This window comes from Melanaphis sacchari, unplaced genomic scaffold, assembly GCF_002803265.2.
Source record: "Melanaphis sacchari strain LSU unplaced genomic scaffold, SCAv2.0 Contig40_pilon_pilon, whole genome shotgun sequence".
NCBI lineage: Eukaryota > Metazoa > Arthropoda > Insecta > Hemiptera > Aphididae > Melanaphis > Melanaphis sacchari.
Genome location: NW_020271264.1, coordinates 606,916 through 630,063, shown reverse-complemented (window position 1 = coordinate 630,063; position 23,148 = coordinate 606,916). Strand labels below are relative to the sequence as shown.

General features: G+C 27.5%; 1 protein-coding gene across 1 annotated transcript in view; it reads left to right on the top strand.

Annotated features, from left to right (window-relative positions):
* LOC112597380 (protein pangolin, isoforms A/H/I/S) overlaps window positions 1–23,148 on the top strand; it is a 58,166-nt gene that overhangs the window by 15,472 nt on the left and 19,546 nt on the right. The window contains exon 4 of the mRNA XM_025343413.1: window positions 16,010–16,048. Within this exon, the coding sequence (XP_025199198.1) occupies window positions 16,010–16,048 (39 nt within the window). The remainder of the gene's footprint in view (window positions 1–16,009; window positions 16,049–23,148) is intronic.

Sequence of the window (23,148 nt, the reverse complement as noted above, 5' to 3'; positions counted from 1 at the left end):
GAAGCTGGCGTGCCGCTTTTGAGTAGTTTGTGTGTGGTGGTGGTGGCGGTGGTGGTATGGGTGCCGGGTGGACCATACGGTTTTCGGATCGGACCGTCGGGCTGGACGCGCCGCGCGCGAGGTGTGGCATCCTGTTGAGAGAACGCGCGCGCGCGCCGCACGACGACGACGCGGCGGCGGCGGCGTAGAGCTCGTAGTATAGCCTGAGAAGAACAACGCCGGGCGCCGGCCGCACTATACGGCCATTGTGTGCGCGTGTGCGTACGTGTGGACGACGGTTGCCGGACTTCCGACAACCGAGGAGCCAACCACGTTACTCGCGCGCGCGCACACGCTGGCAGCGCGTACCCGCACCTCGTTGCCCGTAATCGGACGTGATTGACCCGAACTCTTCGCTTCTCTCGTCCGTCCGTCCGTCCGTACGCCCATTATAATATTCAACCGAGTAAATCGCCGACGCCGCCGCCGCTCATAGCTCAGCGGTGCGCGTCGCCGAAACGCACGCGGCGTGAGAACGATTATATAACACAATATATTATAATGTATACGAATGTGTGTGATATGGTACGATACGTGACAGACGGTCGTCGGAATAATATATAATAATAAAAATTATAGAGGACGAGGTTTTGTTGTGTCGTTTATTCAATTTCTTGTCCCCCACATTACGCGCGCTTTTTGCGCGTGGTGCGAGGAGGGACGGCAAGCTCGCGTGTGCGCCGGTTTTTTCGTCGCGTTTTGATGCGCGACAGTACCGCGTGTCGCGATCTTACAGTGCTGTCCCACGGCGGCATGTGATACCCTAAATTTCAGTTTCTTTTTTCGTTTTAATAATCGTTTTTTAGTGCCAAAACGTTTGTGGGCCATTTCAAAATCATTTTTACTATCCAGCACTCGCGATACAGCTAAAGCACAACTGTAGTACCTACAGTACCTCCGCCGCGCCCGTTGTGTAGCGTGCGAGTGTAGACGGACTAGAATTAAACCAGGAATCCAATTTCCCGGGCTATATTTTCCTTTTTACGTCTTGTTGGAAACTTTGTGTGACTGCCAACTTATTATGACGATTCAACTATTACGACGTGTAATAAATGCGCAGTGTTGTCGTGTAATTAGTCTGCAAACGACAATATTGAACGTTTCCCAATGCACGATTATAGTTTTATTGTTATTCATCTCTTGTGACATAATTTTAATGTTCATAGGTAGGTATATCATAATTGATTGACTCAATATCAGCTTTACAATACGTGTAGGCGTTTTAATAGTATTATTGATGAGCAAAGAAAGTATTTACAAAGAAAATTTTTTTAAAAAAAATAGGTGCACAAAAAATGCACATAATTTATTTACTTTCATGACGTGTCTATTCATGGGGTCCTAAAGACGTCAATTTTGTCGGTTTCAAATGTGTTTTGGTCACAAAATGTCCGTGTACCATGTGTCCGTATAGTATTTTATGATAAACGGTAGGATACCTATTTATTATCGTGTCGAGGAAAAAATAACCCAGTCATATTTTTCTTTTCTTTCGTTTAAAACGTCTCTAAGCGAGCACACGATGACTGTTAGTTTTCGATGTTTAATAATAATATAGCATAATATTATATGTGCTTTGGAATTCGATACGTACATGTAGAAAGAAATAAAAATATATTAATGGTTTTTTTTTCCCATATAACATAAAATCGGATGATTGTTCGACCGTTATTATTCAAACAATCTATTATTGAAAAATATTAGTAATGCTTTAGTCATAATTAAAGACCGGATTTATATGCATTTTAAATTGTAAAATATGCATGCAAACATGCACTAAAAAAAGTCAAAATATGCAAGGAAAAAATGCAAAACATGCAAAATAAAATTTCAATTTTATATTAGATTTTAATTTTGCAGTGATAATTATTTATTAATTTTATTACATTTTTCATAAACAAAAAGTTACATGTATAATATAGTACAAAAATTTAATTTTTTGTTAAATTGTAATTTAATTTTTAAACATTGATATATTGTAAAAAATATTTTATTAAAATTAAATAGTAGATACATTGGTGATATACTGATATAAATAGGAAAAAAGTACAAACAATTTTATTGAAGGTAGTAAATTATTAATTTGAAAAACAATAAGTTATCAAAGTATGTTCCATGTTTATTTCCGTGAAATTATGACGGCGATCTGTAAGAATGTACTTGTATGATGAAAAACTACGTTCGACATCAACACTGGTGATTGGAGCATATTTAAAATTTGCTATTATATCCAGCGAATAATTTGGAACAGATAAATCGTCGAAATTAGCACTGTCACCTTGAAGTATTTTTGAAATTTCTTTTAAAACCATTAATCCTTTATTTTTATTCAAAACGTTTTTACATTTTGTTTTAATTATTGTACTATTTGCACTAGTAGGAAGTTCATTAACAGAGTTTTCCACTTGTTCTAAAATTTTTATTGAGTCTACAAGGGACAAATTAGAGGTTTCAAGCTTTTTGATACTTTCAACGATACATAAAAAATTTGCTTTAATGTAAGCAAGATCATATTTTACATTAAATTTATTAAAAATTGATTTACAATTTTGAATGCATTTTGTATTATCTTCTAAGTTTTCAATCACATTTTTGAACTCTTCAAAATGATCTGCGTAAAAAAAGGCTGACTCTAGCCAAGTACCCCAACGGATAATTATTGGCTGCGGTGGTAAATGTGTAATTGGCAACATTTCTTTATATAATTGAATTTTATACGGAGCCTTTGAGATATTCTTTGAGACGTAAAATATTTGATATTATAATATTATATAAACGTACCTATAATCTATGTTTTTATTTGTATATTTGTACGGTTTTTTGTTAAAATATGCAAAAATATGCAGATCATGCATTAACGTCAGAATATGCAAAAATATGCAGTATAAAATTTTGATATTTAATCAATCAAGTAATGATTTGTGGACACTCATTGACTGCATGTATATGATGTTGAAAATAACAACATGCATTTTATGCAAAATCCGGTCTTTAGTCATAATATAATCGATCGTGTTACTAAAATTAAGGAGGGAATATTTAGGTATTTACATAGATATAGACTAAAAACAATATATAATTGTTGTGATAAAATTAGTGCTGTTGAATTTTTTTTTACTAACAACTGTATGAAATTTATTGAAATTGTTCATCGGTTTTTATAAATGACTATTAAGAATAACTATTATTTGCATGTTAACTTGGAAGAGTTATTTCCTTAATGATAGTAGAGGCGTTTTAGAGTATTTGAAAATGTGTTAAGATAATAAATAATATTATACATTTATGTAAGTTTGGCTAGGTATACGATTTACATTATGAAGTCTAGTAATTCATCATAGCCCATAGGTTACTGCCCGCCATAAAGTAACTTCAATGAATAATAATAATTCGCTTAGGTATAATAATACTTCCTGTCTGGGGAGACAATTCAGTGTCGGAGGTTGCCGTTAGTAAAAAATATTTTTTTGTTACGAAATTTAAAAAGTTCTGTCAACCTATTTACCTTGAAAAATACTCGTTATACACGTGGTAAATATTTAAATATACAAGTGCCTTATGTTTAGTATTGTCTGTGGAATAGTAAAATCCCAATTATCTTTTAAATACATTTACCTAATAACTAATGAGTAAGGAATATTTTTTTATAATTAGGATTCTTTTATTTTTAATTTATAATAATATTTTTGTGTATATATAACGATTTAAATTTACGTCCAATATAAATAATGGTGGCTATTTTTTGTTTATCATAAGTTATAATCTAGGCGGCACCGGTAGATCGGAGTAAATACAAATTATGCTGAATACGAATAAATGTTAGTACTAGAATGTATACTTGTTATTATATTAGCCATAACATGTTTTTATTTATTTCATGATATAAACTATTCTGAACCTCAAAATCATATTCATTGTATTTGTGTTACAATTTAAATCAACTTACGTAGAACGTTACGTACCCGTACTGGTGATATTTTTTAAGAGTTAACACTAACGCGATTTCAGATGAAATTTAAATAACCTTATTGATTGATTATATATTACTAGTAATATATCATCAATGCTAAGATTTTGGTATTTGATTTAGACATTTCAATTCCAAGCTGTTGAATTTTTATAGGTAATAGGTTTGTAATATTAAAAAGTAAAATTCTTTTGCATTTATATGAATAACTTTTAGGACAACTTAATACATTTGAAAAAGTTTCATGAATCCTATTATAAACCAATCTTTGTTATAAAAAATAAGTTTAGTGTCTTACAATATTAAACTGACTTGTGCAGAGATGAGAAAAATGAGACGAACGTTCTACACTCTATTCTATAGGTACTATTATTATGATTTAAAAGTATAAAAACTGAAAAACAAATAAATACTTAGGAAATTATGAAAAGTTATTTAGCTTTAAAATGAAAAAAATTAATTTCCCAATAATAAATCGTTATCTTGATCATAAATTGATGTTACTCTGTAATTATTATAATATTATCCATACAATATTTAAGTAATGTGTTTGCTTTGAAACGCTGATTATATGGCGCTCGAAGCGAACAAAAAAAATGCGTATAATTTTACTTGTGCATACGATGAATGAGAGCCCACTGATTTTTTAACTACAGTGCGAAAATAACACTGCTTCCCAAGTAGTTTTTCGACAACAAGAAAAAAAATAATAAAACTAACCTATTGAATGGCCATCGACATCATGCGAAAACTACTACATGCCCGGCGGCCGTACACCGCCTATATATTATTATGCCTTTTTATAATTATTATTATACTTGTTGAAGATTGGTTCGGACTTATAACCAGTTTCGTCACAGCTGTCAATGTTATTCAAACACTATTATAAATATAAAATTCGCGGCGGCCGTTTAAAATGTTGTTTAGTCATTTTGGAGATGTTTATGACGTCGACCTTCACCATATGCCTATAGCACACCCCTTTATAAGATATATTTTTTTTCAAAGTATAACGTACAATTTTTTTATTCAGATGTCAACACCCCATACTAAATTATAACCTACAAATTTTGTACTGGAAAATTATTATTAAATACACTAAAATATTTAGTTAAGCTTGATATGAATATTTCTTATTAATATAGGTACTTGTATTTACGTTGAATAAGCAAATAATAAAACAATAAAAATAATAATTAAGTTGTATAAAAATTGTTTTTTTCTATTTTCATTATATTGTTGAAATTTGACATTGTGGTTGTACAACTTAAAACAAAACATAAAATATTCTAAGTAAATGTTAACCAACGTTCTAGGTTTTAACGCTAAGTTAACTTACAGAATGTCGACATTTTTGTTATCCATTCATTATGATGTACGTATATCGTGACAAAGACATGCGTAGGATTCTTCATGTAATACGCAGAAGAATTTTAGTTGGGGTAACTTTATATCGACTTACTATGATATACTAAAGGAAATTATTTATTACATTTATTCATAGTTTAATATACATATTTTTATATTTTTGTCTTACATTATAGCCGCAATTAATGATAATAATAATACACATTTAATAATAAATCGAAAATCTAAAGTATGTAAAATTGTTCGCAGAGTGAGCAGATATGTATATTGATTGTTGGCTATAAAAACATATACTTTAAATGTAAAAAATTAAAAATCATTGAGTTTTTGTTTTCAATTCTAACAAAATATAGGGAGTGCATATTTAAATGGCAAATAGAGACAGGTGTTCTTAGGGTTTATATTGAATAAAAATGTGTGCCGACGAATGATGCCATCTGTAATATGCTATTACAGTAGTTGAGGTGGGTCATGGGTGATCCAATAAAACGAAATGAAAATAAAATCCAATTAAACACAAATATCGTATTAATTTTATTTTTTGTAAATTAAATACAATACATTTTTTATATTTTATGTTTGTATGAAATTTATTTAATTTAAAAATGTTTAAATATAAATAAAAATATGCTATAACTTTAATGTTAATTTTTATATGGTGAATTTGTAAATCTTTTTATTTTAATATTTCTTAAATCTAAATTCGATAAATTCAAAGTAAGTATAAGATCATTTTTCAAATAGAGACTCTGTTTCTAAACTATATAGTATAAAAACGATAAGCTAACGCCACACACTGCTTCCTGTCGCTGTATAACGACAAAGAGCTTCGTTTATTGTGTGCAAAACGATAACATACTGATAAACGGGAACAAATATAATTTTTTTTTCTTAAAAGATATGGACTACGGAGAACAATTCGAATCTCGTTGTAAAAACAGCACGCAAAAAAGGGGTGTAAAAAAGAAAAAGTGTCTTATTACCAATTTTTCTAGGGCCGTACACGGATGCAAAACAAAAGCCGTAAAATTCGCTTTAGGCAGTTTTAATTATTATTCACAGAAAAATAGAATGAAAACTCTTCTATATATTGGCTCGAAGAATTCCACATAGCATTGTTTTTTTTTTCATTTCCCATCGTCCTCGTCCCCCCTCTCTGTGATCCTTGAGGTCTGTTCTTTTAAACAGGATACTACTTTCCTGTCGTCTATTGGCTGTCGGGGCTGTTTCTGGATTAAAGCATCCCCTTATCCTGTCTAGCTATTATATAATATACCATATATACAATATATGTACACATAATGCATGGGTATAGTGCATTTTAAATGGTTCCCAAACTGTCTTTCCAATGCCATTTTGCACATCACTTTTAATTTGTGTTGTTCCCTTTATCGTTTTTGTTCATTTTATAAATTGACAATCAACATCGAATTTCTTTTCTAATTTTTGGTTTTTCACTTATCAGCGCTTGTGTCATAATATTGATAATTGATAAGCACCTGCAATGGTTTCGGATTACAGAGGGTAGGGATCCGGTTTTATATTTCAATATATTATGCTTAAATATATTATATTGTTATTACGGGAGACAGGAGTATGTTTACAAATAGATCAATTCCGATTGTTTGTTATCAATTTTTACTTATGAGTTATGATCATAACATATTATCTGCGATTTGTAATGTACTCGTGACATACATTTAATGTTTACAAAATTTCACTATTTTATGACTATATCCTATCCCTCAGATCGTGTCAACATTTTTTTTTTTTTTACCAATTAGAGGGCATGCGTTTAAAGTAATTTTTATTAGTAATCACGTATTGACATACCAATTAGAAATTGTACTCACGTATATTATTGGATCGTTAGTCGGCCATCCATATCCGTCATATATCACAATCGACGCCACAACAAAATTATTTCCGATAAAACTGCCTGACAATAATTTGAATGAAACTTTTTAGTTTTTACCATTTTGTGTATGTCTCAATTTTAATTTTTATACTATAGCCTTCAATTTGCCATTTTAATTTATTTTTCTTTTTTTACCGTGTTGAAAATGTATTGTCACATATAATTATTTATAAATTATAATCATATACAAATTATCAATTCGATATTTTTTTAACAATTCAATAAAATTGATTTAGCAAAAATTATTATATATTGTCTGTTCTTAAATATGTGTATAATGTGTATTAAATATCTTATATCAAGAGTTTATTTAATTTAGTGCTAGGTGACAGCGTATCCAGTGTCCATGCCATGGTATTATTCATTTTCTGTGTTATTGCGTGTAGATTTTGTATTTTGAAATATAATTCTTCTTTCAAAAATATTACTTTAAATGTCATGCAATGGTATATAAATTTATTATGTACCTATTGTACCTACTATTAGGGTTCCATAGGCCTTACATTGTCCCCATATATACTATACTTATTAAGTATTCACATAAAAACAAGGAATGCATTGTATCAATAACGTTGTCTATTATATTATAATTTATGACTATAATAGCAGAGAAAAAACTTGAATATACGTACGTATTATTATAAATATAAATACATTTGTATTTATAGATAAGTGGATTGTATTTAGTTATTTGATGTATCGTCAAAAATATTGGAGTATAAACTTTGCGAGCCTATTATATTTTCCATATTTATACAGAAATAACGACTGCGTAAAATACGTGTTGATTAATAATACAAAACTTTGATTATAATCAAATTTAATATTTAAAAGTAAACTATAAGTGTTATGCCTAAATAAACAAATCTATTACAAAAGACGTCTGACTATAAATTACTTATTAAGACTTTAAAAGTAAATTCAATATTCTAATAATAAAATTGATCATACCATAAAATATTATACATGTAATATAACAAGTATTCCAACATGTTGTTATTTTCTGATTATATATGTTTGTAGTTTGTATTTCGGTTTACATTGTATACATTTATTGTGTGTTTTGGAGTGGTTGGTTCGGTCAATATATCTTCAGGGTTGTTTTTATATTTAAGGGTATGTCCGACTTCTTTCTGATGGGATTTTAGTATTTGCTCTTTGGTCCTTTTACGTCCTTCAAGGCTATTATGATATTCCCTATATTTCCCACGTGAACGTAACTTATGTATATTTTTATTTAAACTCGAAAAATATTAATATAGTATGATTTTATGATATTATGTAATAAATAATAATATACTGCTTATAATTTTAACGTTAGATCGAAATTGATAGTATAATTATTGATAATTTTATTTATAGGTACAGCCTATAGTATGTGTATGCGTAACAATGACATAATATTAATAATGTGAAAATTTTTTTATCTTTTAAAATATAGAACATTATTTATTTCGAACATTGATAATTTTTAGTATTGAACTATATATAGGTAATATACTTAAACAGTATGCATATATTACAATATACAATGTTGATTATTTGGTAGAGTGGATTTTTCTTTTCTTTTAAAATATTTCTACTTATATATTATATCTAAATGGGGATATTAATATACCTTACGTATTATATAGTAAATTACACAAATTAAATAAGTAATAAGTAATATATTTTATTTGTTGACTATAGTACGAATTATTTTTTGGATGGTCATATCACTTGAATATTAATACTTATATTTCGCTTATTTCAAATGATTAACACTTGCTGACGAATGACTAGTATAGATTTCATTTATGGGATTATTAAATCGTTCATTTTTGACAGATAAGTAATGTGTATGTTTTCATTATTTTACAAATTATTCTCACTTTTAAATCTGCGTGGTTGACAATTAATTAATAAAAATAATTCATCATAAAAATAAATATATTTGTCATTATATTCTACAGCTATATCGAAATGTTTTTATTCTTAACGAATTAAAATGATAATTTGAATTAAAACTATAATAAATATGTACTTTTTTATTTATTTTGAGACGTATACATTATGATACGCTTTGGTCGTTAACTGTGTATCTTAATATCATCGCATAAATAGATATGGATCTGATACACCTGAATTTTAATTTTAACATATAAAACTAGTAATATTTTATCACTACAGTAATTTTTCTCTAGGTACATTATTTCTATAGTTAATTTTGTATTCATTATTTTTAATTTTTATTTATTCTTATATATCATTTAAGAGTAACCACAAAATATAATGATGAGGTTTTATAAAAAATCTTCATAATATCGGGGAATTATCTTAAAATCCGTGTGACTCACGACGCCCACCATCAACGAGACATGTTTTTTCAAGCTCTGTTTAAGCTCCATTTAAATTCCGTCGGGTCTGCAGTCAAAATAAGCGAAGGAAAATAGAAAGAAACCAGTATAAACACGACCATAAACAACCCGGCGTTTATAATGGTAAGCGGACCGGTCGTTAAAAATGTGAATAAAAAAAGTAAAATAAAATACATAGAACGCACCCAGTAGCAGTTACACAAAACAAACTATAAAAAAAAAATAAATAGAGAAACCAGTTTGGAAGAAATTATTAGGATTTTGTTTGTTTCTTTTTCGTCTCCTTCCCTTAAATTAAACTAATTTGAAAAATCTGAATTTTAGAATTACTATACCTAAGCATAAAACTAAATCGACCACCATCGTGTCACTTTACTAAGGTATAAATGTATAATTGTCTTTAAAAATGTTTGAAGATATTTTTTTTAGTAGGTTAAGTGGTCGGTCACGCAAACCATCATCCTTTCAGCTTTTTTTTTTTTTGTTATAAAAATTATGTACAATGAATGTATATTATCTTCTCACATGCAATCGAGTTTAGCTTGTTTATTTTATTACGTATTTGTTCACATTATTAGGTATGTACATCAATTGGTAACATTATTTTGAATTATGGATTCTTTTCAAAAATTTAACAATACATAAATTATTGTTTAATTTGTAAGTAATTTTAAAACCTGTTTATTAATAACTATAGTAAATTGTTAGAAATATGGAGCCTTTAGTCGTTATAGTTTTTTTTAATGTGCTCAAAAGTCTTCTACATTTTATTAATGTAGGTAAGTTAGTGTTTCATATAGTTGTGGATTCAAAAGTATATTGTGGAGTTTAGAGGGGGAAGGGTGCATTAAATTATTTAATTTTAATCGAAGAATTTTTATTAGTTCATAGGTGATAATTTTGAATATTTAAAATTAAATAGCTAGGTTTATTAATTTTAAGTTGAAAACAACAACACTTTTTGTAGGTATTGAACTATGTTATATTTAATAACACGAAAATAAAAATATTTATTTTTTGTTTGAAATTTTGCTTTAACATTTTGGTTTTATAAATAAACAAGCTGTTAACTCGTTATCTCTATTATTAAACAGTAAATATCAACGGTTTTGACCTATAGTCAAACTTAAAGGTAGAAATATTATTATCAAGGCATCTCATAGATGTTTATTGGTATATCTAAAATAATTGTTTTACCTTTAAATTTGATAGTTAATCAATTCACGCTAATATTAAAGCTGACATCACAAATTATATTTTGCTAAACGCAGTTGTTTTGTGTTGTACATTTTTGTAGAACAAAGATTAATACTTGTGGATTAAAAGTATTTTTAAGTAATGTGCATAAGCAATACAATTTAGCACTTGCGAAAAGTTGAATAAAATCTTAGTGTTGTTTATAAAATTAGCTATTAGGTGTTTTAAAATTATCTAAAACGATTAGGTAACTTAAAAGTTAAAAGACAAGACAATTAAAAATAATTTTGAAATGGACAGCATTAGTTTTAAAAATAATTTAAAAAACATACAAAAATGGTTTTTTTGGTGAGAGGGAGAGATTTTAGAAGTCTCTTGTTGGTCTTTTTTGAGTCCACGTTAATTTTATTATTAATATTTAAAAATGTAATGCAATTTTTCAGTGTTTCCTTGTAATAGAGTAAATAAATAACTCTAAAGACGATATATTGATTAATCTTTTCTATATATTTTTTCATTCTCGACACTTGCATATGGCTAACTGTCTTGTATAACGTAAGGTACCAAGAGAATATTGATTGTCATGTATTTTTATGATATGGTATTCAGTAGTTTGGTATTATATTACTATCCGTTTCATAACGATGGATTGTTTTCTTTTTGATGAGGCAGTGAAATAGGTACATAGTTCAAGTTTATTTATTACATGTCTACGGGTAGAATACTCAAGGTGTGGCAATAAGAATTTTTGTACTGTATATTACGGTATGTATATAGATATCTTTATATAAGTCACACAGTGTCGTTGAATTAAAAATTTTTGACAAATATATTGTAAAATGCACTAAAAATACATCTATATAAATGTACCTGAAATGATTCTGAATTTTTTTAAGAACATTCTTCTAGATTTATAGTTCCATTAATAATCACACCTCACATAATATACACATAGAACATCGCGATAGTCGCACATATTATCATGGGTTTTGATTGATATAAATATATAATATGTACAGAAGTTTATGTTTCGCGCGTGTGCTCTATGTTTAGACGTTTAGCGAAGAAAAAACACTCAGAGAGGGGGTTTGCATTATTTATTCGCTTCCCCGTTTGGCGTTTTCTCCACATAAAATATTCTGTTTGCACTGCAACCCGCGCTGCGCACATATAGCAGCTGCGGTGTAACCGCCGCCTCTATACGTCACACATGGTAAGTAGCATGCTAAACAGGGTACTTCACCACGAACGGTTCTATATACTACAGAAAACAGACCGTAGGCGTCGCTCACTCGAAATTGGATGCGATGCGTGTGTATATTTTTATGCACGAAAATATTATTATTATACTATTTTGATTTTTTTTCCGTCCTTTTTAAAACCGGTACGTACCGTGTATACAATATTGGACGGTATTGTGTCCGTTTTTATTAACCGTGAAATATTCTCACGTCTTTAAAAGAGCGAAAAAAAATGATAAATAATAAATAAATAAAATAGCAGACAATATAATATATTGTACTTAGTTTTTTACTTTTTTCGTACGCGTCTCTTTGGTATAATATAAATAATAAACATATGCTGTGTACGTTCACGTATAATCTTTATAATATTGTTTAATATAGATATTCATAGACGTAACGATGTATCTTAAATCCTTGTTTGTACATTTTCGTCGATTGATTAGTCAATTGATTCAAACGGTCATTAAACTTTCGTATTCACCTTGCGTTTATTTTCATAAAATATCTCGTATTTCGTACCAATTCTAATTCATTGTGTGTGTGAGATGAGAGTATATTATGTTTCTATTTGTAACGTTCAAAACGATATTCATAATATTATGGGCTTTGTAAAATAGGGGAAAATACTGTATCAGATAGCATCATTGTGTTCATACTCAGTCATACTGTGTGAAGTGTCAAAACAATATATAAGGGATTGAGGATTACAATATGAAATTGATATATAATTTGTTGTCTTTGACGTTTAAACACTTTTTAAACCAATAAAAACAAACAGAAACAAATTAGATTATAATACACAACATATACGTAGCATAATATTATGATAAATTATGACTTTAATTTTTACATCAAAAATAGAATTAAATTATAAATAAAGTTTAATTGTATAAAAATTTAATTTAATCATTGTTCTTTGTTTGAAATACAAAAAAAAAAAATTATTGTTTTTATGTAGATGTTTGAAGAAAACGAACAAATTAATTTCTAATGGCATTAGTCAAAAATATTTTTTGAAACCCAACAAGTTGTTAGTTTTTTATAAAACAAAGAAATAGAATAACACTATCTTAATCCAAATGTTAATATTAATTCTAATTATTTAATACGTGTAATAAGTAACATATCTTAAGATTTTTTTGTATAATATTATAAATTATTATCCTTGTACCTCATATCTATACTAAGAGTCTTTACTCTCAACTATAATAAAACAGCATCCTTTTCCGTTGTATGAACATGTGGTCGTTGCACCAGACTTTATAAAAGTATAAATTTAGATTTTGAAAACATTCCAAATCGACAAACTGGCCAGATATACAACTTTTGAAAATATTAATATTAAAAAACTTATAGTTATTTTCGCATCATCGTTTCCGTTGACCAATGTGAATAAACGTGTTCTCATCTGTTGTAATAATTCGCTTATAGTTCATTACATAAGAGAAAAATTGGTTAACTTAATTTAAATTGCATATACTTTAATTTAAATTTAAAATGTATAATTTTGAAATAGTTTTATTTTAATTTTATATTAATTCTGTTGTAAAAATATTTTATTATAGTTTCATAAGAATTTTTTAATTTCTTTTGTGTAAGTGTTATTTTTATGAAAATCATTAAGCTATATAAAAGTATTTTTTTAACGATAATTTGTTTTTATTCAAACTCAATCACATAAATTACAATTATAAATTAGTAAGCACTAAAAATCGAAATATACGATTTTTATAAAAAAAAAAGTATATGTACTATTGTATTGGCGTGCGAAATACATAAGTTTTTTAATCTGTGTCAGAATTAGTGTAGTCAGTAGATTCACCATTTGTATCTTCAACTAATGAAAATATATCAGTAGGTTTTACCATACGAAAAGCCATTTCGAAATCGTTTTTCTGCCAAGGGGTCATAGAATGAGCTAACGGATCCACGTACAACAGCATTTCGTAACGACTCAGATAATCTATATTGACATAATCAAGACAAAATACAAAAATATAATTTGTATTAAGTGTTTAAAAGGTTGTATTATAATTTAAGGATATTGCAATTCTTTAATTTATCTTTGTTTTTATGTAATTAGGGCGTCGTTTCACAAAATGATGTATTTTAATTTAAAAAATATTTTAAGTAATTGTAAAAAAAAAAAAAAAGATCGTTAAATTTCAAATAACAAAGATGTATTAATATCTATTGACTATCCTTTTCATAAAACTAACCATTACTTGTCACCTCAGTACCTCTTGTATCGATACATGATAATGGAAGGTCAAGTTGTTTTCTTTTTTTTGATAACAATTTCGGAATTTTTAATTTTTTCCGATATTTACGCTTAGGTTTTTCTCCAGCTACACATCTTTTAGATTTGAAACATTGATAGAGACATTTGTCCCAAAAAGATTTTAGTGTTTCTCTTTCACCTAAGTATACGCATTTACTAGAGCTAGTTTCTTTATTGTCTTCCGATGCTACTGATGATACGTCATTTATTTCAGATTTATCAAATATTAATGGCAAAGGTTTTCGATCTTTTCTAGAATTTACTTTCTCTTCTGACGAATTGTCACTATCATCAGTATTTGTTTGTGACTTTTGGTCTTTAATTATAGAAATTGCTTTTGTTTCATCTTTTACCTTTAAAAAAATATTGATTCTAAGAATATATACTATAAACATACATAAACTTTATTAAATACAAGCTTATCTAGATGATTGTTGTCTTCTGTACTTGAAGCTGATGTACTTTGGAAATTTGACATTGATAATTGAATATTTGTTTTTTTCCTTTTTGAAATTTTTGATGGATCTTCTAAAAATGTATTATTGATAATAAAAACAGTATTATACTTGTTTTAAACTAATGAAAATTACGTTTAATATTTACATTCATAAATTATGTTAGTAGTTGTAATAGGAAAAAAATTGAATATAATAAATAATATATGTAATGTAATTTTGTAATATAAAATTATGGCTGTTATAAATTTTTAAAATTAGATAATTATATTATGGTTCACAATTAAATTAACAAAATTTATAATTTTTTGATAAAAATAAATATATTATTTTACTAATATGTTTGTGTTGTACATGAACATGTATAAACATAATAATTATGTATATAATGTATATCATATATTAAATATATTAGTGTTATTATATAAAGATATTGATTTACCTTTGTTAGTTATAATTTTTGCTTTTTTTCTGATATTTTTTTTAGGTTTTATAGTTTTAGAATGATTTATTATGTCCATTTTTTAAAAAATTTAATAACATCAGCGGTAATAATTAAGTTTGTTGTTTAAAATATAGCTATGTTTAATATCTTTATAAAACGTTTAAATAAAATAAATATTCACATTAATAAATGCGTTCAAACAAAAAATGAATATTAATGGACATACATTTACATCATTACATATCTTATATTATTAACTGATTAATAATTATAATCGTCCGTGTAATTCTATGGATATAAATGCTATACATTTTTTTGATTTTATTCCAAAGAGAATATTTATGATATTTTAAATGTATTTTTAAGAATATAAGATTCGCGCGCTTATTCAAATCTTTTATTAAACATGTTATTATCCCCGGAAGTTTAAAATGTTTTCATACTTTCAACAATTATTGATTTAATTATTAAACAATATTTTTTACATAGATTTAAACTATGGTTCAGTGTCTTAGCGATTATACATTGAGTAAATTAACTACTATATATGAATAGTTTAAAATGTCTAAATGATATTAGTTTTTATTACGAAATAAGACGTAGATAGATATAATGTACGTAGACATTTTATTGGAAAAACCATTTTTCAATGTTGTGAAACATGTGTTTGTTTAATTTATTTTATTCGTAGTTATTTAATATGATAATAAAAGTAATAATAATAATTTTTTTTTTCAGATGAGTTCCTATCTCGAATCTCAAAGGGATCCTTTAACTGTAAGTCCACATTTTTTATATTGCTTATTTAAAAACTGATATTTTCTCGTGCAAACTATTTTAATCTCTGTGTTTATTTTCTCCTGTATCCCTTGAGCAATCAAAAGAGGACTTGGTTGGTGGGGTATAGGGGAGCGGCTTGACGTCGCCCATCTTGAAATCGATGGTGTAAGCACAGCTGAGAGGAGGGCGAAAAGGGGTTTTCCATTTTTGCGCATGCGCCCAACCCTTTGAAAATCTCAAAACCTAATCATCATACTGTTATATCCTTTGCTACCATGGACGTAATACCACTTTAGGATCAATAGGTGCCTTAGTATTTATTTACATGTATTTGTAATTGAAATGAGTCAATTTAACAGATGATATAAATACTTGGAAAAAATGTTATAAAGTATTTTTGTGTTAAATATTTATTATTAAGGTTTTTCTAGACTATATGGTAAAGTTCAAGAATGATAAGTTATATTGTGACAAAAGCAAATAAAAAGGGCGTTATTTTTAGCTAATTTCTGGGTATAAAACAAAGGAATGATGGAAGTTAAAGGCGGTGGTTGGTGGAAGGGAAGGCGTGATGTAGTGTGGTGTGGTGTTGACGCAATTTCGCCACGAGATCAAAGGCCCCTACGTATTTTTTGCAGAAAAGGTCTCGATGTTTCCAAGGGTGCAAATCAAATTTTCGCTTCAATTCCCTAGCGACCAACCTCTTGATAAAATTCCAATGCCATTCCTCGGTCCTTTTTTTTTTGTTAAAAATAAAAAAATAAATAAATAGGAAAAAAATCAGCAAAATGTAGAGAGCCATTGAATACTAGCTTCAAATATCGTTCAATTTAAGTTAAACTTGGAAGTCTGAAATGTATGTTATAAGTTAGGTAATGTTGTTCATAATTGAAATATGATATATGTGTATATTGTTGATCTACAAGTTTTATAAATAAAACTGTACTTTTTAGTACATATTTTTTTAGATTCTGAGTGACGCGAAGGATGTATTGATTTTATTAAAAAAAAATTTGTTCGGGCGTGTGTCTGTTATAACGGTTTTGAAGTAAAAGTTTTCCTTCGAACTTCAAAATTAAGGAAGTAGAAAATGATATAGTAATTTGATTAGAGGTTAAAAGTAGATATTTTTATTAATTGAGAAGTACAAAAAAAAAAAAAGAAGCTAAACATAATAGGAATCTTTAGCAAAACACTTAGTTTTCGAATTAATTAATATTGTTTTTTTTATTGTTCTTTATTAAGGAATAAATATATAGAGACTTTTATAATAAAATATGTATATTATAATTTACTTGACGTGATATAATTTTCAAAATACTTTTCAACTATTTTAGCTGGAGTTTATAAAATTTTAAATTTTAATAAATAAAGGTCAACAGTTTAATATAAGGTTTTTCGTAATCTTTTTATAAAGACTTTTATACGCAATTTTTTTAATACGTTAAATTTTGTTATACTTGTGTGTATAATATAATTAGAGTTATTAAATGATACATTTATTTTGATTGTTTGTTTTTATTATTGGTAAAGGTTATTAAAAATATATTGCAATCGAAGTTATATTAATTAATTAAATTTTTTCTTAATATTTATAATTTAAACATAATAAATTATCCAAATGACGTTCTTCTTAGATGAAAGGTTCTGATTTAAAATTATGTGTAGGTACCTGAGAAGTCTAGTATTAAATCCACTTTAATATTTTATTAATTTATAAAATAATTAATATTATCCAAATGTATACGGTAGCTTTATTAAGTTTGTTTTTCAATACTTATAATAATTATTTCAAAATATTAATATACCGTTTTATAGTTAAAACTATTGTGTCATTCTATTCATTATTATTGCAGATAAAATAATCTTGAAATCCCGTCATTATATTGTAATTATACCCATTTTATACACCGTTGATTTTAAATCAATTTTATTTTTATGTATGATGAAAAACAATTTAGGTACCTATAGCTTTGTTCATTTAATATATTTTTCTTTTTTTTTAATTAACTATAACCAACTGTAACCTGCGTATGAGAACATGATGAAGTCCAGTTGCAAATGTCACGTACCTTAAATTTCAAAGAGACCTTTGTTCAAAAGCTATGGGCAGAAAGGGGGTGGCATAAAGGACAAATTGCCGTTGTCAACCCTTTATGTATGTTTCAGTCCTCCCTACATACCTCCCTCGGACACCACGCGCTATTTAAACCAAACAATCGGTCCCCATCAGATTAAAATCTATTAATACTCAGAGAGGACATTCTAGTTTAATCTAATGATTTTTTTTTTAACATGTATACGATGAAGTACCAATGACAATAAAGGGTAGCCGATGAGCAAATATTGGTACTAAATTTCATGTACACCGTATAGTTTCGATTACTACCACCGGTCCCGAATTAGTTACAGACGAGATAATAAGGTGAATGGGAATCGAGGGATGAGAATAAATATGAAAAGTAAATATGAATTTGCGATTAGGGTAGACACACGCTAGATATATATGAAGCTTCAGATTTATCTCTAGAATTTTTAGTTTTCTATTTGAAAATTAAACTAAATACCAACCTTAACTGTCAATACATAATATAGTTCTACAGACTGTAGAGTTTTTAATTCTAATAGTACTTTTTTCTATTTTATTCAAATATACTAGTTAAACATAATTTGAAAATTATACTATATTATAATATAATATTTGTTTTTAAGAAATTCATTTGGATGAATAGTGCATTGTATATAGTATTATAGTTAATATTTATTATACAATTCTAAAAACATTTAATTTTTAAATTAAATTAAAATTTTGTATTACTTATTCTATTTATCTTATTTTCATGATAACGAAATACATAAATAGTATTCATTATTATAATTTTTCCAAATATCTTTAAGTATAGTCTTAATTTAATCTGTATTATTAATACTATAGATATTAGACATAATGTAGATATCTAAATTTTTCAGAACAACTTAATTTATAAATCTACCTATACAAGTTTAATAAAATAAACGTTTATTTAAGATTTAGTTTAATCTTGGACTTCTATTATTATTGTAAGTAAAACGGTAATTTAAACTTTCTCGTAATTCGAATAGTACAAGTTAACCCACCACGGTCAAATTACAAACCAATTGGTACCATCATAATAAATCTATTAACCAACCCTTTTTCAATACCCCCATGCGACCGATCATAATCCATATTTCACGGCCTGCTGGGCTTGTAAACCACTTACAGTGGTCATTCCCTTTTATATGTTTGCACTACACGATCGTGTACAACCCGCACTTGACTTTTTTTTCGTAGCCCTTTTCGATAGATTTTCCCCTTTTTGTATATACATGGTGTATATTTTTTATTTCGATGTAGTTCGGAAACATTGGGAGATGTCTGAGACGAAGAAACTGGGCCGTAAAGGCGAGTAACAGGATTAAGGGAGACATCAAAGGGATGAAAATTGCACTCGTCAGTCTCCCAGTCCTATAACTATATGCACGTCATTAACATACAAATGCCCAGGGGAGGGATAGTCATCATATTCGGTCCACTTGTCTTGTAACCAATCAACCCTATCCCATTACATCCCCCTGATGACAGTCCCAGTGATCAAGAAGGATGAGCTCTTCCTATGGCACTAAATTACTATCTAAAATATATGTGCATGTAGTATAATATATTATATTTGCGCGAAATGTGTAGTTTGAGTAAAATAAAAACTATTTTATGTAAACATTATTTTTTTAATAACTAAATTAAAATTAACTTTAAGCTGATTTTATAAACTAGAATTAAAATTTATATTTTAGAAAAGCATTATGTTATTATTTATTCACTTTAGACATTATGCATTTTGGTCATAATGACGCAATAATGTATAAGTACAATTTACGTGCGACCGTGTATATTTTACACAGTTACCATTTTTCCTATATTTTTTTTTTTATATCTAGATAGTATTATTACTATAAGTTTTCCTTTTGTGTTTGAAGATGAAAAGAAATCGTTGGGGATTTATACTTTATTATTATTCAACCATTCACCCTCTGTGCTCTGCGCATTAGCAAAATGGGAAAACGATTGTAAAATAAACAAAGAAATTTATCCATAAAATCCTATTTTCTCTAAATTAACAATTTTAAAAAGCCACTTAAACGATTATTATTAATTAATATTATTTATCTCGTTGAAACCATAATTAATAAAAAAATTATTGAAATAAATAGTATTGTGAGTATTAAAATAGTGTATAAATAGTAAGTAATAATGAAACTTATATTTCCAATATTAATTCAAAATACAGTATACTCGTAACTATACTGTATTTTGTATAAATTAAATATATATTTAATAGAATCATATAATGTATTATAATATTAAAAAATGAACTCATTGTTAAATCACTATTTATTTATTTTTTTACTTATTTAATTTAATTTTTTTTATAACTTATAACCTTTTTCATTAATAGATATGTAAGTTTAAAAAACAAAAAAAAAATAAATATTTCATAAAGAGTATTTATTTACATCGTTTAAAAATATCAAGGAAACATAAGAGAAATTGATTATTACTAAAAAAAAAAAACTAATAATAGTAAAAATGAAATGAATAAAGAGAAAATTTAAATTCCAGACATTCGATGGCCCTTTGCGTTCTTGCCAAAAGGCTGGAATACCCCTGTTCTACTATTATTTTACATACCTAAAAAAGTTGAAGTCTTTGAACCGTATGCGACAGCGGGTTTTTATGAAAAAAAAAAAGTATCCCACGTTTTTTTCTAAAGGGTCTTTTTTCTTATAGATACCGGACACTTTAATTTCCGTTCCTATGAAAAAAAAATCTGCTCATGCAAAAAAAAAAAAGAGGCATGCGGCTTTTCTTATAATATAATAAAACAACCAATCATTCTTGTTGTTTATTCATTATACAGTTCGAAAAATTATATAATGATCCTGTGCATTTTCGTTCTCGTGAGTGTAGTTGAGTGACCCTGTGACGACGTCCAATTAAATATTAAAAAAAATATGTTAGTGAATAAGTCAAGTGCTATTGAAAGGTATGATAATTGAAATGTTATTCTACTAGATATTCAAGTATTGGAGGGACAAAATATACAATTTTATTTAATGACTTAAATATATGTACCTATACGTATTATATAATTATTATAACTTATTGAATATTTACATTCTACAAGTTTTTTTTTTGGTATTGTTAAGTTAATTCAAACGTTTTAAGTATAATTTTTAAGAAGTATCAAATAGTAAATAGAAAATTAACTTTCAAAATAACCTGTTCAATAATACGTTATTTAATTAAATAGTAAATTTAAATATTGTCAACATTCTCTAAAAGCTTAACTTGTGTTTTTAATGTTTCAATATATTAATTTCATTATTATTTTTATTATTTAAAATTTTATAGGCATAATAAATGATTTTAAAAGTATTAAATGTCGTTCAAAGTAAATATGTTTGAAAAAAAATATTATTATAATAACTAATAAGTAATGGTTATTTTCCATCATTGTAAATAATTCTGCGACTTGATACAGCTAATACGAAATAATATTATTATTACAGATTTATATATTATAATCTACAAAAATAATTATTAATATATTATATCTCTGTAATAATACTGTTGGACTGTTATGTCCAGTTAAAATTTAAATAGACAGTTCATATTAATACAAATTATTATGATATATTCTATGAAATTATTTAAATTTTTGTAACCTTTTTCACAAAATGTTGTCTAAAAAGGTGATAATTTATTGACCTTGTTACAACGAGCTATAGTTTTATTTTATTATTTAATAGCCACATTTGTATGATACGTATACTTATATAAAATGTATATTTTACTCCGATGTTGTTATTTCAGGGAAAAATACTACTTAATATTAAAAATATGGAATAGTTATTTGGGCACATTTATATTGATTTATCATATAATATATATATTAGGCACTTATTGTTGTCATTATTTTATTTTTTATATTGTACATTTATCCAGTAAAATACTATCTAATTTTCCTGTAGGTAAATTTTGTATTTACAAAGTTGATTGACAGTTTAATTTGTATCACAGAGTATGTCATAGCCCAGATTTATTCCGAGTTTTGACAATGCACTTAACCGTGGCATTACTTGCGCAAATGATAAGAATCATCGTGCATATGGGCTTTATATATTACAACTGCACCCTCATATTATCCAACCCTCTCTTTTATGGAGCTTTCCGCTAAGATATTCATCGGTTCACATTGTTCCCGGAAACCTTTCACTGATCTGCAATCAGATCCTGATTGAAAAAGCGTGTGGGCGTGGTCCAACGGCTTTAAAAAATATGAATGTTATTGAGAAATTGTTTAGTATGGCTTGTTTTTGTACCTACGTATTATTTTTGGGGGGTTATTATTTTTTTTATTTTATTATTATTATTATTATTTTTTTTTTTTTTTTTATGCACAAAAGGACCATAAATACGTTGTCACAGGGTTTTTGGCATGTCCCCATTTACGTGTCTATTATTTAAGGATTAGTTGGGTAGATAATGGTAATGTTATTCTATGCATGGCGAGGACTTTGGTGTAAATCCTCGCAGCAGGACCACTTCGGCCGCAGGGAGTCCTAATGTTATTCTAATGAACGATGCTATGTAAAATATACATAAATTGGTATTACAATTTATAATGAATATGTGGTTAAATAAAATATTTATAATTCATTATATAATTATATTCACAACTCCCACGCTGCATAATATTATTCACTAGTAGAATAACAGTTCGTTTATTTCCTAAAAATATACCAGTATGAGAAGTAATAAAATTTACACAGAGCCAAATATAAAAATATTACTGAAACTGACAGGAAGTGAAAAAAATTAATATTGATACAATATTTAATAAACTGGTGTAATAAACATGAACGAAAAATACCGTTCCTTTATGATGTCGTGTGCTCATTCATATTGAGGTACGCGTGCCATCCAAGATATAACAATTATAAAAATTGATAGGGGACGATGACAAGATAAAAGGGACTTGACAATTGTATTTAAAAAAGCGCCCCTCTATATGTTT